We start from the raw sequence: 15116 nt of genomic DNA on the forward strand, positions 1-15116 counted from the left end.
CACACCAAACAGACTCAACATTGCATTGTCCACGCACATCAATTGGATGCACTTCCTTAGATTTTATGTGTTTCTTAGCTAACAACATAATCCCTCCTCCCTTTTTATCCTGTATATCCTTTCTGTACACATTGTGCTCCCTGAATTCCAATTCTGCATCCCTTATATCTGAGTGGCACCAAGTCTCTGATATCCCAACAATATTCACCGTGGATGTCTTAACCAGCACTTCAAATTCATAAAATTGTTTACTTTATTCCTAGCATTGGTGTACACGCAAGTATACACGCACCTGTTCTTACTCTTAGTTACTCTTACACAGCCCATGTATTTACTTGTTTCATGACCCCCAGCAGTTCCTGAAATCCCCAGCAACTGGCTTTCTGGGCTGTTGCTCATTCCAATAGAAGCAGTGCAAGAATCATTTCCACCTCTGCCTATGGCTACTGTTAACCTATTAGTCTGTGAATCCCCCCAAGTAAGCAGTTTTCCGACCCACCTAACATTACCTCGATAGCATCAGCAAATATTCTTGCACCTTTTCTATTTAAGTGTATCCCATCCCTGTAGAAGCAGTCTCTCCTATTAACAAGCACAGACCACACTGAGAAAAATTCTACACCATGAGCCCTGCACAATCTCTCTAGGGCTGAATTGATTGACAAGGCTCTCATCATATACTCCTTCCTATCGTGTGTGTGGGGGTAGGATTGCTGACACTCTGAAATTTAACCCTAACTTGCGACTTTTTTTTCAGCATTGACCTGTACTTGCTTAGTAAATCTGCAGATCTCTTACACTTAATGTCATTAGTGCCAATTTGAATGATATCACCTTTTGTGGCCTTAAAAGATGATGATATCTGGTTTATAACATCATAAATTTTTTTCCCTGGCAGACATACCTGGTCCTATTCCACCTATCCTTTTTGCACAATATATTTCCTGTTTCCCTGACAATTGAATCACCAACAATAACTAGCTCCTATGGGACCAGGGCATTCTGCCTTGAAGGTTGCTGCTGTGTTTCCTGATACATAAGAGTGTGCTCTGGCATTGTGTTGGGCAGCTGAGAACTTGATGGGCCCAATTTTAATTCCTTTGAGGGCATCCACCTGACTCTTCAAGCTCTTATAGACACCCATCAGAACGCTGAGTCGGTGCCTAATTTCTTCACATTCTCTGCACCTAGCACACTCACAAAGACATCCTCTATGGCTAGATCATGTGCTGTTCTAGAGAGAGAGAGATCTGCAAGCATGTTGCATTTTGCACATTTTTTTATACTGTGATGCATTGGAGAATCATGCCCTACAGTTCTCCTGTGAATCACAACACTTTTACTACTTTGTGAAAGTTGCTTTGCTGCTCTAGTCTGGGGCATGATTTCTGTTTAAATACAATTTAGTTAACAATAAAAATTAAAAGGATTTATAAATTTAATTGATTAATTGCCAATAATATACTAAACTAACAGATTCCTACTGCAGTCCCACATATTATACTATCTAGTTTTATGTTATGCCTCACGCTATCAAGTTCGAGATATACCTAATGCTATTCCATATCGATACTACACAATGGTGGCATTTCGAATGGTACAAGTTTTACCAATACTAAGTAATAACCCACAAAATCTCTATCTAAGTTCAAAATAAACTAAGTATTGTAACTAGGAATATAAAGTTACTTTTAGAAAATAAATTAATATGCCAATTTAGTCAATAAAGTGGTAAAAATTTAAGAAAGACTTCTCTATTTTCTGGAGCAGTAAAAACTTCGCCTACACTGAGCTAATCTCCTCGGTGAAGAAGTGCAGAAGTTTATCTTCAGCCAGTGGGTGGTTGATTGTTGGAACAGGCTTCCATCTGTTGTTATGGAAGTGGATGGGTTGAATAAATTCAAGGAAGAACTAGACAAATTCTTTGTGGATACAGATGAATGAACTGTTTTTTTTTTTTTATTGATGCTTTCTAAGCTTGCTTTTTTGCATCATTTGTCATTACTACTACTACTACTACTACTACTACTACTAAACCTTGAAAATTAGAAAGGTACAATGCAGAGTTATCATAAGAATCAAATTGTAAAGGAATCACAGCATGGGTTTGTGAAAGACAGGTCTTGCTTGAAAAATCTGGTTAATTACTATGGTGAAGTTTTAAAACATTAAATGCAGGAGGCAACTTTGATTTTGTATACCTAGATTTCAGTATATCCTTTGATTTTGTCTTCCATGAGAGTCTGTAAGCTGGAGTGTTCTGGAATTGCTGAGATTTTTAAGTGGATCAGGAGCTGGCTGAGCAAAAGGAGACTGGAGTAGTAATCAGTGGGAATTCTTCGGAGTGGACTGATATAGCAAGTTGTGCTCCCCCATGGTTCAGTTTTGGGGCCTTCCTCATTATTTCCAGTTTTCCTTAGTGATATTGTGAGTGTATGTAGAGAAAGCTGTTAAAATTTGCTGATGATTTAAAGGTAGGTAGGATGCCAAATAATTGAGACTGGGCTATGCTGCTTAAAAATGATTAGATCATGTGATCTGAAAGATGGCAATTGAAATTTAATCCTATTAATTATAAGGTTTTGAATTTGAGGGAGAGAAAACTGGTGGTAACTTATAGACTAGGTGATATGGAATTAAAGTTTGTTCAAGATGAGAAATACTGGAAGTTATAAGTAGATATGAAGCTTTCTTTGCAGTGCAAGCAGGCAGCCAGGGAGGCTCAGGGTGTGTTATCAATGACCTGTAGGACCTTTACCAGCATGGAGAAGGATGTTATTCTTCCTGTTTGTAAAATGATAACGAGACTACTTTTGGAATATTTTATTCTGGTCTGAAGGCCTCACTTAAGGTAAGGATTATTTTTGATCCCAATATATTCCAGCTTACACAACAGTCAATCTCTCATGTGGAATCAAATCCAATGCTTTTCTATTGTACCAAATAAACAGTCAGAATTATTTTCTGCATACAACTGATGCATGACACCATAGTAGTTTATCAGATTAGTTAAACAGAATTTCCCTTCATGAGAAACAAAAACAGTGTTATGGTTCCCTTGAGAAAGCTATTTCTGTCTAGATGACCCTGTATTGCCTCTTGCTATTGCCATGATATTCCCTAGTGCTGAAGTCAGATCAACCAGTGGTGCCTCCATAGCCAGGTGGGCAGGTGCAGCAGTGCGTAGCACACGCTTCTTGATTAGATCGGGGTTCGAGCCCGTGACCACCAAATACGGAGGATATGGAAAGGTCAGGGAATGACCACCACATATTCCCTAAGCAATATGGCCTTAATTGCTAATGCTTCTAAAAACCAAATAACAAACAAACAGATCGACCAGTCAGTAGTTACCCACGTCATTCATAAAACCACCCTTATGTAATGGTGATTGGCACTTCTTCATTCTATAAGAACCACACTTGAATCCAGGTGCAGTAGTAGTAGTAGTAGTGGCATGTGATGCAAGAAAGCAAATGTATGAGCTTATGCAGCATCAGCCAAAAAAAAAAAAAAAAAAAAAAAAAATCACACCATTCCCTCCAAATGCCTGTCCAGTTCCTCCTTAAATTTATTCAACCTATCAACTTCCACAATGACAGATGGAAGTTTGTTCCAACAATTAACCACCCGCTGGCTAAAGGCAAATTTCCGCACATCTATTCTACATCTGTCTTTTCTTAATTTGAATTTATGCCCCCTTACGTTCGTAATCTGAACAAGTGGAAGGATCCCATCAGAATTCAGCGTGCTCAACCCATTCAAGGCCTATGACCATTCAGTATGGTCATAGCAGCCCTTGTGCCAATAAATCCCACTCCAACAACAACACCTGAATCCAGTGAAATAATGCATTCCCTCATCACTTCCTTTGATATAGCAGAGTATATGCCATCTTTCCCCAGGGATTTATTTACTTGCTTTCAGGTTTTATAGTAAATGATCATCTGATTTCACTAACACTATTTGTTGTCACACAGTCATCTATAAAGATTGATTTGAAATAGTAATAGTATTCTATTATTAGAATACTATTACTAATACTATATAGCACAAGGAAGCTACAGACTTTTGCTGCACTAGCAAAAAAAAAAAAAAACCCAAATAATAAGAAAATACAAATTATATGCATCCCTCCTCACATGGGTGACTATCCAGTTGACCTTTGAATTTATTCAAACTGTCAGCCTCAACTACCTGTGAAGGCAGTTTATTCCAGCAATCAACAACTCGATTAAAAGAAACTTCCTGCAATCTAATCTAAACCTCAATTTTGGTAGTACAATGTGTAGAGAAAGAATAAATGGACAGGAAGGGAGGGGGATTGTTCTGTTAGTTAAGAAACACAAAAAATCTAAGGACATGCATCCAATTGACGTTGGTGGACAATGCAATGTTGAGTCAGTTTGGTAGGATGTAAGCACTGGGAAACAGAAAATGAGAGTAGGTGTGAGTTATAGGCCTATTGAATCTGATCAGTATAATGAGGAATTGTGCACAGAAATAGACTGGTCAAGTAAATTAGAATGCCTTATAATTAGCATTAGCATTAGTAGAGGCATATGATGCAAGAAAGCAAGCTTATGCAGCATCAACCAAAGGAAAAAAAAAAAAAAAAAACCCTTCCACTTCACCCCTCTTGTTTGTTCGAAATACCTGTCCAGTTTAGCCTTAAATTTATTTAGGCTATCAACTTCCACAACAAGGGATGGAAGTCTGTTCCACCAACCAACTACCCACTGGCTAAAGGCAAATTTTCGCACATCTATCCTACATCTGACTGAACTGGAATTTGGGGAGTATAAAGTCTACAGAAAGATAGACAGGATAGGAAGGGAGGAGAGGTTATGCTATTAGTTAAGAAACACATAAAATCCAATGAAGTGAAGTCAGTTGACATTGCTGGACAGTGCAGTGTCGAATCAGTTTGGTGTGACATAAGCATTGGTAGATCAAAATTGAGAGTAGGAGTGTGCTATAGGCCTAATGACTCTGATGAGTATAATAAGAAAACTGTACAGGGAAATAGAGTGGACCAGTAAATCAGAGAGTCTTGTAATGGAGGATTTTAATTTCCCAGATATTGACTGGAATTTGTGGGTTGGTCGCTCACACACTAGCAAGGCTAGGCTTTTGTGGATTTATTGGATGATTGTTTTCTACATCAGCATGTTCGGGAGGCAACTAGACAGAGTAATACCCTTGATTTGATTATCAGTAGTGATTCTTCATGCATTAAGAATCTGCAGATAGAGGAACCACTAGGTGGCAGTGATCACAGTGTGCTGAAGTGGGATTTACTCAAAGAGGTAACTACCATCAGGGGTAAAGGGAAGAGTTATTGCTCTCGTAAAGGCGACTATGATGGTCTGAGACAGTATTTAAATTCTATACAGTGGGACCAACTGATGATGTTACCAACAGCAAATTCAAAATGGGAAGCATTCAAAGAACGTATCTTGGAAGCTACTAGGCTTTACATACCAACTAAGAAATATTGTTCAAGGTTTAGGCCTAAAGGGATGTCAGATGAACTAATGAGATGTATGGCAGAGGAGAAAAATGCATGCGATACATATAAATTAACAGGTGACACAGAAGTCTGTGATAGATATAAGTTTATCTGTAACCAAGTTACAAAGGAGGTTAGGCAGGCGAAGGCAGATTACGAGAAATCCTTGGCAAGGGATGCAAAGAAAAACAGCAAAGAGTTCTTTACTTATGTAAACTCTAGAAGGAAGGGGATGAATCAGATTGCTCCACTTGATATCAATGGTTCAACTGTTGATGATCCTGTTCAGGTAGCTGACAAACTAAATGAATATTTTGAATTGACATTCACACATGAGGAATTATTCAGTGAGGGGAATGCCAGAGGTGTATTCAACTCTGGCAGTAAGCTAGATAATCTGGTAATATCTGAGAGGAAAGTGCAGGAGAAATTGTTGAAGATAAACACAAGAAAGGCACCTGGGGTGGATGGGATCTATCCAGTTATATTAAAGGAGGCAGCAAAGGAAGTAAGCAAACCCTTAGCCATAATTATGAGAGCTTCCTTGGACTCAGGGGAGGTACCAATAGACTGGAGTTGTGCAAATGTGATCCCAATTCACAAAGGAGGATCAAAGGCTGACACAAGTAATTATAGACCTGTGAGTTTAACTTCTATTCCAGGAAAATTAATGGAGGCACTGGTTGAACAAGCACTACAGGATCATCTAGACAAGACTTCAGTTATAGCTCAGACACAGCATGGTTTTGTTAAGGGGAAGTCTTGCCTGACCAATTTGATTGGATACTATGATGCAGTCACAAAAGAGCTGGATGCGGGGAATAACTTTGATATTATATACTTGGATCTTAGAAAGCCTTTTTATACTGTTACACATGGAAGACTGCTGCACAAATTGGAGCAGTGTGGCATTGGAGGAAAATTGCTGCTATGGATAAAGGGGTGGTTGAGGGGGAGAAGACAGACAGTGGTAATCAATGGACACTGCTCATCGTGGACTAATGTTATTAGTGGTGTCCTTCAGGGTTCAGTGTTGGGTCCATTATTGTTTTCTGTATTTATAATTAGGGATTTTAACTTTCCAGATATTGACTGGAACTTGTGAGTTGGTCACTCGCACACTAGCAAGACTTTTGTGAATTTATTGGATGACCGTTTTCTACAGCAACATGTTTGAGAGGCAACCAGAGGGAGTAATACCCTTGATTTGATAGTCAGCAGTGATTATTCATGCATTAAGAATTTGCAGATAAAGGAACCACCGGGTGACAGTGATCACAATGTACTGAAGCAGGATTTACTTAAAGATGTAACTACCAGTGAGGGTAAACTGAAGGGCTTTTGCTTTCATAAAGGTGACCACAGAGGTCTCAGACAGTTTTTAAATTCTATACAGTGGGATCAGCTGATGATGTTACCAAATTTGAATTCTAAATAGGACGCCTTCAGCTACTTAATCTTGGAGGCTACTAGGCTTTTCATTCCAACTAAGAAATACTGTTCAAGGTTTAGGCCTCGGTGTGATGTCAGATGAACTAACAAAATGGGTTACATATAAATTATCAGGCGATATATTAGGCTATGGCAGATATAAAATAAACTGTAATCAATTCACAAAAATAAAGTAGTAGTAGTAGTAGTAGTGGCATGTGATGCAAGAAAGCAAATGTATGAGCTTATGCAGCATCAGCCAAAAAAAAAAAAATAATAAATAAAAAAAAAAATCACACCATTCCCTCCAAATGCCTGTCCAGTTCCTCCTTAAATTTATTCAAGCTATCAACTTCCACAACGACAGATGGAAGTTTGTTCCAGCAATTAACCACCCGCTGGCTAAAGGAAAATTTCCGCAAATCTATTCTACATCTGTCTTTTCTTAATTTGAATTTATGCCCCCTTAGATTCGTAATCTGAACAAGTGGAAGGATCCCATCAGAATTCAGCGTGCTCAACCCATTCAAGGCCTTATATACCTCAATCAGATCACCGCGCAGGTGCCTAGTCTCCAGCCACTGCAATTTGCAGAACTTAAGCCTCTCTTGGTAAGAGGATCCCTTCATTCCCCTCACCAATCTAGTTGCCCTTCTCTGTACACACTCAAGTAAATCTACATCCTTCCTAAAATGAGGCCTCCAGACCTGACCATTGCCTTATACAGAGGGACAATCACCTCCTTCTCCCTGCTAGCAAAATTCCTATATATCATTGACAAAACCCCATGACCTGCCCTGGCAGCCTGCCTGCATTGCTCAGAAAACTTCATATCTGACTGCACAATTACTCCCAGGTCTTTTTCATTTTCCACCACCTTAAGTGTAGTACCACACAGTTGGTACGTTTCTCTGGGGTTACTTCTACCCATATGTAGTACTTTGCATTTGTCAAGGTTAAATTTCAGTTGCCACTTCTTAGCCCATCTGCCCAAATTATCTAGATCCTGTTGCAGTAGCACACTGCCATTACTGTCATTAACAACCCTGCCAACCTTTGTATCATCTGCAAACTTCGACATTAAGCCTGATATACCTTCATCAATATCATTGATAAATATACAAAACAACAGTGGACCTAACACCGAACCCTGTGGGATTCCACTAATAACATTAGTCCAAGAAGAGCAGCACCCATTGATTACCACCCTCTGTCTTCTAGCACTTAACCATCCTTTTATCCATTGTAGCAACTTACTTACCCTTAATACCATTCTGCTTCAATTTGTACAGTAGTCTTCCATGCGCAATAGTGTCAAAAGCTTTCCTGAAATCCAAATATATGATATCAAAATTATTTTTCGCATCCAGTTCCTTTGTAACCACATCATAATATCCTATCAAATTTGTCAGACAAGACTTTCCCTTAACAAACCCATGCTGTGTCTGAATTATTGCTGCAGTCTTTTCTAGATGATCCTGCAATGCATCTTTAACCAGCAACTCCATTATTTTACCCGGAACAGAAGTTAAACTAACTGGTCTGTAATTACTCGTGTCACACTTCGATCCCCCTTTGTGAATTGGGGATACATTTGCACATCTCCAGTCCGTGGGAACCTCCCCTGAGTCCAAGGATGCTCTCATAATTATGGCTAAGGGTTTGCTTAGTTGCTTTGCCGTCTCCTTTAATATAACTGGATAGATCCCATCCACCCCAGGTGCTTTTCTTACGTTTAACTTCAACAATTTCTCTTCCACTTTGCTCTCGGTTATTACAAAATCATTAAGCACCCTGCTACAATTTGATAACCTTCTGCCATTTTCAAACCTTAATAATTCCTCACGTATGAATGTAGATGCAAAAAACTCATTCAGTTTGTTTGCTATCTGAGCAGGATCATCAACAGTCGAACCATCGATGTCAAGTGGACCGATCAGATTCATCCCCTTCCTTTTAGAGTTTATATAAGTAAAGAAATCCTTGCTGTTTTTCTTAGCATCTTTTGCCAAGGATTTCTCAAGTTAGGCAGGTGAAGGCAGATTACAAGAAATCTTTGGCAAAGGATGCAAAGATAAAAAACAGACATCTTTACTTGTGTAAACTCTAGAAGGAAGGGGATGAATCAGATTGTTTCACTTGATGTCAGTGGTTCAACTGTCTATAATCCTGCTCATGTAGCTAACAAACTGAATGAGTATTTTGCATCTGCATTCAGACATGAGGAGTTATTCAAGGAGGGGAATGCCAGAAATTTATCAAACTCTAACAGGGAGCTAAGTGATATTGTAATAACTGATAGCAAAGTGGAGGAGAAATTGTTGAAGTTAAACATAAGGAAGGCACCTGTGGTGGACAAGATCTATCCATTTATAATAAAAGAGGCAACAAAGAAAGTAAGCAAACCCTTATCCATAATTACGAGAGCTTCCTTGGACCCAGGGAAGGTCCAAATGGACTTCAGGTGTGCAAATGTATCACCAATTGACAAAGGGAATTCAAAAGGTGACAAAAATAACTATAGAACTGTTAGTTTAACTTGTGGTCTGGGAAAAATAATGGAGTCACTGCTTAAAGAAACATCTAGACGAGACTGCAGTACAGTAATACCCCGAAGTTACGCGATAGGTGGGTCCGACGAAAATCGCGTAAGTCGGGGTACAACTTTGCATATAAATACATATAAATTTTACTTAATTGGGACCAAGGACTAACAAAAACACTAGTTTAGAAGAAAAATATTAATAAAATTGCAGTTCTTTATACATATTAATACAAAATATGTATTAAAAAAACAAATGACCTACGTTAAAAAGTTATTTCGATGTCGATGGCTTCATAAAATCTAACAAATTCGTCTGACGACACAGCGCCTTCTTTTTTTCACGCAGAATTTCTTCGTAGCAAGCTAATAATTTTTTTATTCCTTGCTTTGTAGCTATAACGCGTTCTTCGTTGGAGTCTATGTTTTCTAAAATTTTTAAGCCCTTTACAATTGAGCCCTTTTCAATTTTCAAACTGTCAAGTTTGCAATTGTCATGTGCTTTTCGCCGTTGCTTCATTTAGGCCTGTAGCACGTGCAATATCACATGGTCTTTCATTTCGCTCAAAGCGTTTCACAATTTCATATTTTTTCTCTATCGACAGAGGCGGACTGGCCATAAGCCTTACCGGGGAAACCCCGGTGGGCCGGTGTGATTTTGGCCATAAACCATAGTATGAGGCCACTATAAATTTTCCCGGGTAAGAATTTTTGACCCAGTCCGCCTCTGTTTATCGATAATTGCTTTTCTTTTTCTCTCTGAATCTGCAGTGTCTTCACCAGGATGCTTCCTTTTCACACCTTTTAATTAAGTATTTTACTCATTTTTAGGGAATAAAGCACAATTACAAAACGAGGAGGCACGCTTGATACGCATAAACAAAGCTGCGCGCATGTAGTAACTGAATAAACAACACCATAAAGGCACTATTAACATACACTATTAACACCTCACATTTCTAGGGGTTACTACCATAAAACAATAAAAATCCAGTTGCGTTTCTGCTAGTGAAATCTGTTATAAACTAGTAGTAAACTCGATCTAATTGCATTTGCGATTATACCGATAGCTGGAATTGTGTTGGTTTTTACGTTATTATGGTGAAATGTGTTTCCCCTTCACTGATATAAAAAACATAAAAGCAGCAAAGTTGAATTTTGTTCATCTTTCGCTCTCATTCTCCGCCGTCGCACCGTATATCGATAACATATGAAAAACGACCTTGAAGATAGTGGGCGGCAGCGTTGCCAAACGAAAAAATCAAGAACCGCGTAACTCCGAGTTCGCGTAAGTCGGGGTAGCGTAAGTCGGGGTATTACTGTAATAGTTAAGACACAACATGGGTTTGTTAAAGGTAGGTCTTGTCTAGGTACTATGTTTGGGTACTATGACATGGTCACAAAGGAATTGGATGCAAAAAATAACTTTAATATCATATACTTGGATTTCAAGAAAACTTTTGATACTCTTGCACATCGAAGACTGCTGTACAAATTGGAGCCGTATGGCATTAAGGGTAAGTTGCTAGAATGGATAAAGGGATGTTTGGGTGGGAGATGACAGAGAGTGGTAATCAATGGACACTGCTCTTCATGGACGAATGTTATTAGTATAGTTCTCCAGGGTTCAGTGCTGGGCCCATTGTCGTTTCGTGTATTCATCAGTGATATTGATGAAGGTATATCAGGCTTGATGTCCAAGTTTGCAGATGATACAAAGGTTGGCAGGGTTGTTAATGACAGTAAAGACAGTATGCTACTCCATCTGGATCTGAATAAGTTGGGCAAATGGCCTGAGAAGTGGCAACTGAAGTTTAACATTGACAAATGCAAAGTACTGCATATGGGTAGCAATAACCAAAAAGAGAGATGTACCAACTGTGTGGTACTACACTCAGGGAAGTGGAAAGTGAAAAAGAACTGAGTGTAATTGCAAAGTCGAGATAAGAAGTTTGGCATTAAGGGAATTAATGCAGTGTGAGCAGTGCAGACAGGCTGCCAGGGCAGATCATGGAGTCTTTTCAATGATATGTAAGAAGTTTACTAGCAGGGACAGGTAGGTGATTATCCCGTTGTACAAGGCAATGGTCAGGCCACACCTTGAGTACTGTGTACAGGTCTGGAGGCTTCATTTTAGGAAGGCTGTTGAGTTGCTAGAATGAGTACAAAGAAGGGCAACAAGATTGGTGAGAGGAACAAAGGGGTGCTCTTACCAAGAAATGCCCTTACCAAGTTCTTCAAATTGCTGCACCTGGAGAGTAGGCACATGCAAGATGATCTGATTGAGGTGTATAAGGCCTTTAATGGGCTGAGCAAGCTGAATGCTGATAGGATTCTTCCTCTTGCTCAGATTAAGAACCTGAGGGAGCATAGATTCAAATTGAGGAAAGACAGTTGTAGAATAGATGTGCAGAAATTTTCCCTTAGCCAGCAGGTAGTTGATTGGTGGAACAGACTTCTATCTCTTTTGTTGTGGAAGTTGATAGCCTAAATAAATTTATGGCTGAGTTGGACAGGCATTTGGAATGAATGGAGTGGTGAAATGGGAGGTTTTATTTTATTTTTTTTTTTTTTGGCTGATGCTGAATATGCTTGCTTTCTTGAATCATTTTCCTCTACTAATGCTAACTCTAGCAGCCTTACTTGCCTTTATGCTCAAAAGTTTTTTTTAATAAACAATCATCTGTAATTATGACATCACTAATTTCAAATGGCTCAGCCTTACTTGCACAGCCTTTTCTTGATAAGAAACATGACTCCTCCACCCCTTCTATCTTTCCTAAATAGATTATGCATTGTATTTGTCATGCATTTCATCAGCTGGGTTATCAAAGAGTTTTACATATATATATAACTCCTTTATTCCTTTAATTTCCCTTTTATCCCATGATTTCTCATACTTAACCTTTGCCAAAAGATCAATTTCTGTGTTACTGTTATTGGTCAACTTATAGCTGTTATATGCTTCAGAGTTTTTAATTTTTTTATAACTATCTCATGCTGTCTCTTTTTTTTTTCACTCTCTTAATGTTGCCAGTTCCTTATTTATCCACACTGCCATCCTCGTTCACTATTTTCTTAATATTGAATAAGTCCAGTAATCATAAGATTCTTTCAGATTCCTAACCCTCTCTCATCTATAGTTCTGGAATAATTTAGGTTTCAAGAGTCATCCACAAAAATAAATAAATATATAATTATATAAAATATATAAATAAAAACAATAAAATAAAATTTACTGATAGCACTATGATTTTTAAATCAGGCTCTCTTTTTTAACTTTATTTTAAATAAGGGATGAACCAAATAGGTCATATCCCAGAAGCAAAAGACTTATTTTTATTTATAATTACTTATACAGAAAAAGTTTAGCTTTCCTGTCATTGGAACTTTTTCAAGTGTTTATAATGATTTTTTGAAGAAATGGGATTCTTTAAAAGGATGAAAATAATCTCTGAGAGGATGAAAATAACCTCTCATTTCTAAAATAACCTCTGAGATTTGTATTAAAAATAATTAGTCATTTTTATAAAATTTAGTAAGTTAGAATACAGCTTTTATCTTTTCAATATAAGAGAAAAAAATTAAAGCATGTATAGTTTGTCATATCAAATACTTAAAATTTAATATTAAATACTACATTTTTAAATTAATAATTTTTAATTTTTTATTTCAGCCGTTGGCTTGCTTGCAGTTTTCTTCTACAACACAAGAAAAAATGTAGCTTTGGCTTGGTTTATTCTCTTCTGAAAGAAGTTCTTACACAGAAAGTCATTATGTACCCAGTGCATTTTGACAGTTTTGCTGCTTTGCACACCAGTGTGAAAACATTTAAATCCTTTTCTATCATGTTACTAGAAGGTATGCATAAGCGATTTCCTCTAGAAGACAGCACTTCAAAATCTGAGTTAAGGGTATTCTTGAGGTAAATTATATAATTTGTATTGTCCTTGTTCCGAAAAAAAGATGCTTTATGATTGGTGATTTTTTTTTTTCTTCTTTTACACATTTTTATTCTGATTTTTTCACTGTTAATGCTGTTTTTTTGATAAAGTGAATTGTGAACTCTTAATGACCAGAAACGAAGGAGTAGAAAAAAATAAGTATGCTATATAACTTTTATTAATTAAGACACATATACACGTAATGTGAAATATCTTTTCTGAATTTACATTATTTCCATTTTTAAACCTTGCCAAACACAAAAACACAGAGAGGGACAAGGAACTTTTCCTGCTTTTCCTGAAAGTTACTGTGTATATTTTTTAAATTTTAATGTGACATTGAATCTTATCATTGAATTTTAACTTGATGTATGAATAGAGGGCACATATTACAAGAAAACTCTCCTCATACTTTCATTCAAATAGTCATATACAAGTATTAACTTCTTGATTTAATAATTATCATACTAGAAAAGTCAGATTCACTTAAATGTCTTCTACCAAAACACACATTCAGTTTAAAAGTGGGTATATTAAACTGCCTATAAAATCCCATAGAAATTCCCTGTTACCCTGCAGTAATTACCTTTATTTAAGGTAATTATAATTACCTGAGATAATTACCTTTATTTAAAAATAATTATTGTGGTGTAACAGTAATTTAAATTGTAGTTATCTGTGATTTCTATTTCTAAGGATGTATCCTGCTGAAAACAATTGAAGTTTGACTAAAACAGTATCTAGTAAGGTGTGGTTATTTTCCTCTCCACATCCTTGATACCCTGGAACTTCTGACTTGTGATTAGACTCAGCTATTCTCTCCTCTCCCAATATCCCTACCACTCAATTTTGTTGTTGCCCCTTTTTATATTCTTCACTACTTAAGCATATCTGAGCATCTTGCTAGAATGCCATGCAGTTGCTGTATTCAGTGTACCCAGCTTTCTTGCAAGGAGCACCAGGCCTTTATCAAGACTGCCCCCCAATACTATCTTTCATGTGGAATGGAGTCTATCACGTACAGTGGGGGGGCAGGATCTTGTAGAAGGCTCAAGGATCATATTGCAGGATATGCATGTGATATTCTTACTGCTAACTTTTCTCATTCTGCAATCTCTGAGCACCCAGTGTGAATGACACAATCATCTTAATCCTTGGGATGGCAAGATTATCAACCATACCTACAATTGTTATCTTTGATCCTAGGTTGAGGTGCTTTATATAATTATATCTGGCCCAAACACCATCCGTAATGGGATCTCATATCCATCCTATTATGGAAGCTACCATTCTATAGCATGGTAACCATTACCATTATTCCCAGACTAAGCAGAAAATCACAAATTAGGCTACAAGTGATATCACCATGGGACTAAATATGCATTGGACTATAAGCAAATTTTTTCATTTTACACCATTGTGCAATTTTTTTCCATTTAAATAAAAAAATAGCCCATCACTATACAAAAATATACAGTAAACCTTTTCTTTTTTTTTTTTTTTTAATCTTATATAAAACTTATAAGATACCCTGGTCTTCCAGGTTGGGGGTTGCTGCAACAGGCTAGCTTTTCGTTCAGTGTAAAAAATACACATGCTAAACAACCTACAAGTGGAAATGAAAATGGACTGCGCTTTTGGGAACGACTCAGCAAATGGAAAAGGACAATGATTTTGGGATGCTGGA

General features: G+C 37.5%; 1 protein-coding gene across 1 annotated transcript in view; it reads left to right on the top strand.

Annotated features, from left to right (window-relative positions):
- The window catches only part of LOC150086460 (uncharacterized), a 152812-nt gene that overhangs the window by 88990 nt on the left and 48706 nt on the right, over positions 1–15116 (top strand). The window contains exon 6 of the mRNA XM_090372173.1: positions 13162–13410. Coding sequence (XP_090228299.1) covers positions 13162–13410 — 249 coding nt within the window. The remainder of the gene's footprint in view (positions 1–13161; positions 13411–15116) is intronic.

This window comes from Mastigoproctus giganteus, chromosome 4 (assembly GCF_048544385.1).
Source record: "Mastigoproctus giganteus isolate SK-2022 chromosome 4, ASM4854438v1, whole genome shotgun sequence".
Lineage (NCBI taxonomy): Eukaryota > Metazoa > Arthropoda > Arachnida > Uropygi > Thelyphonidae > Mastigoproctus > Mastigoproctus giganteus.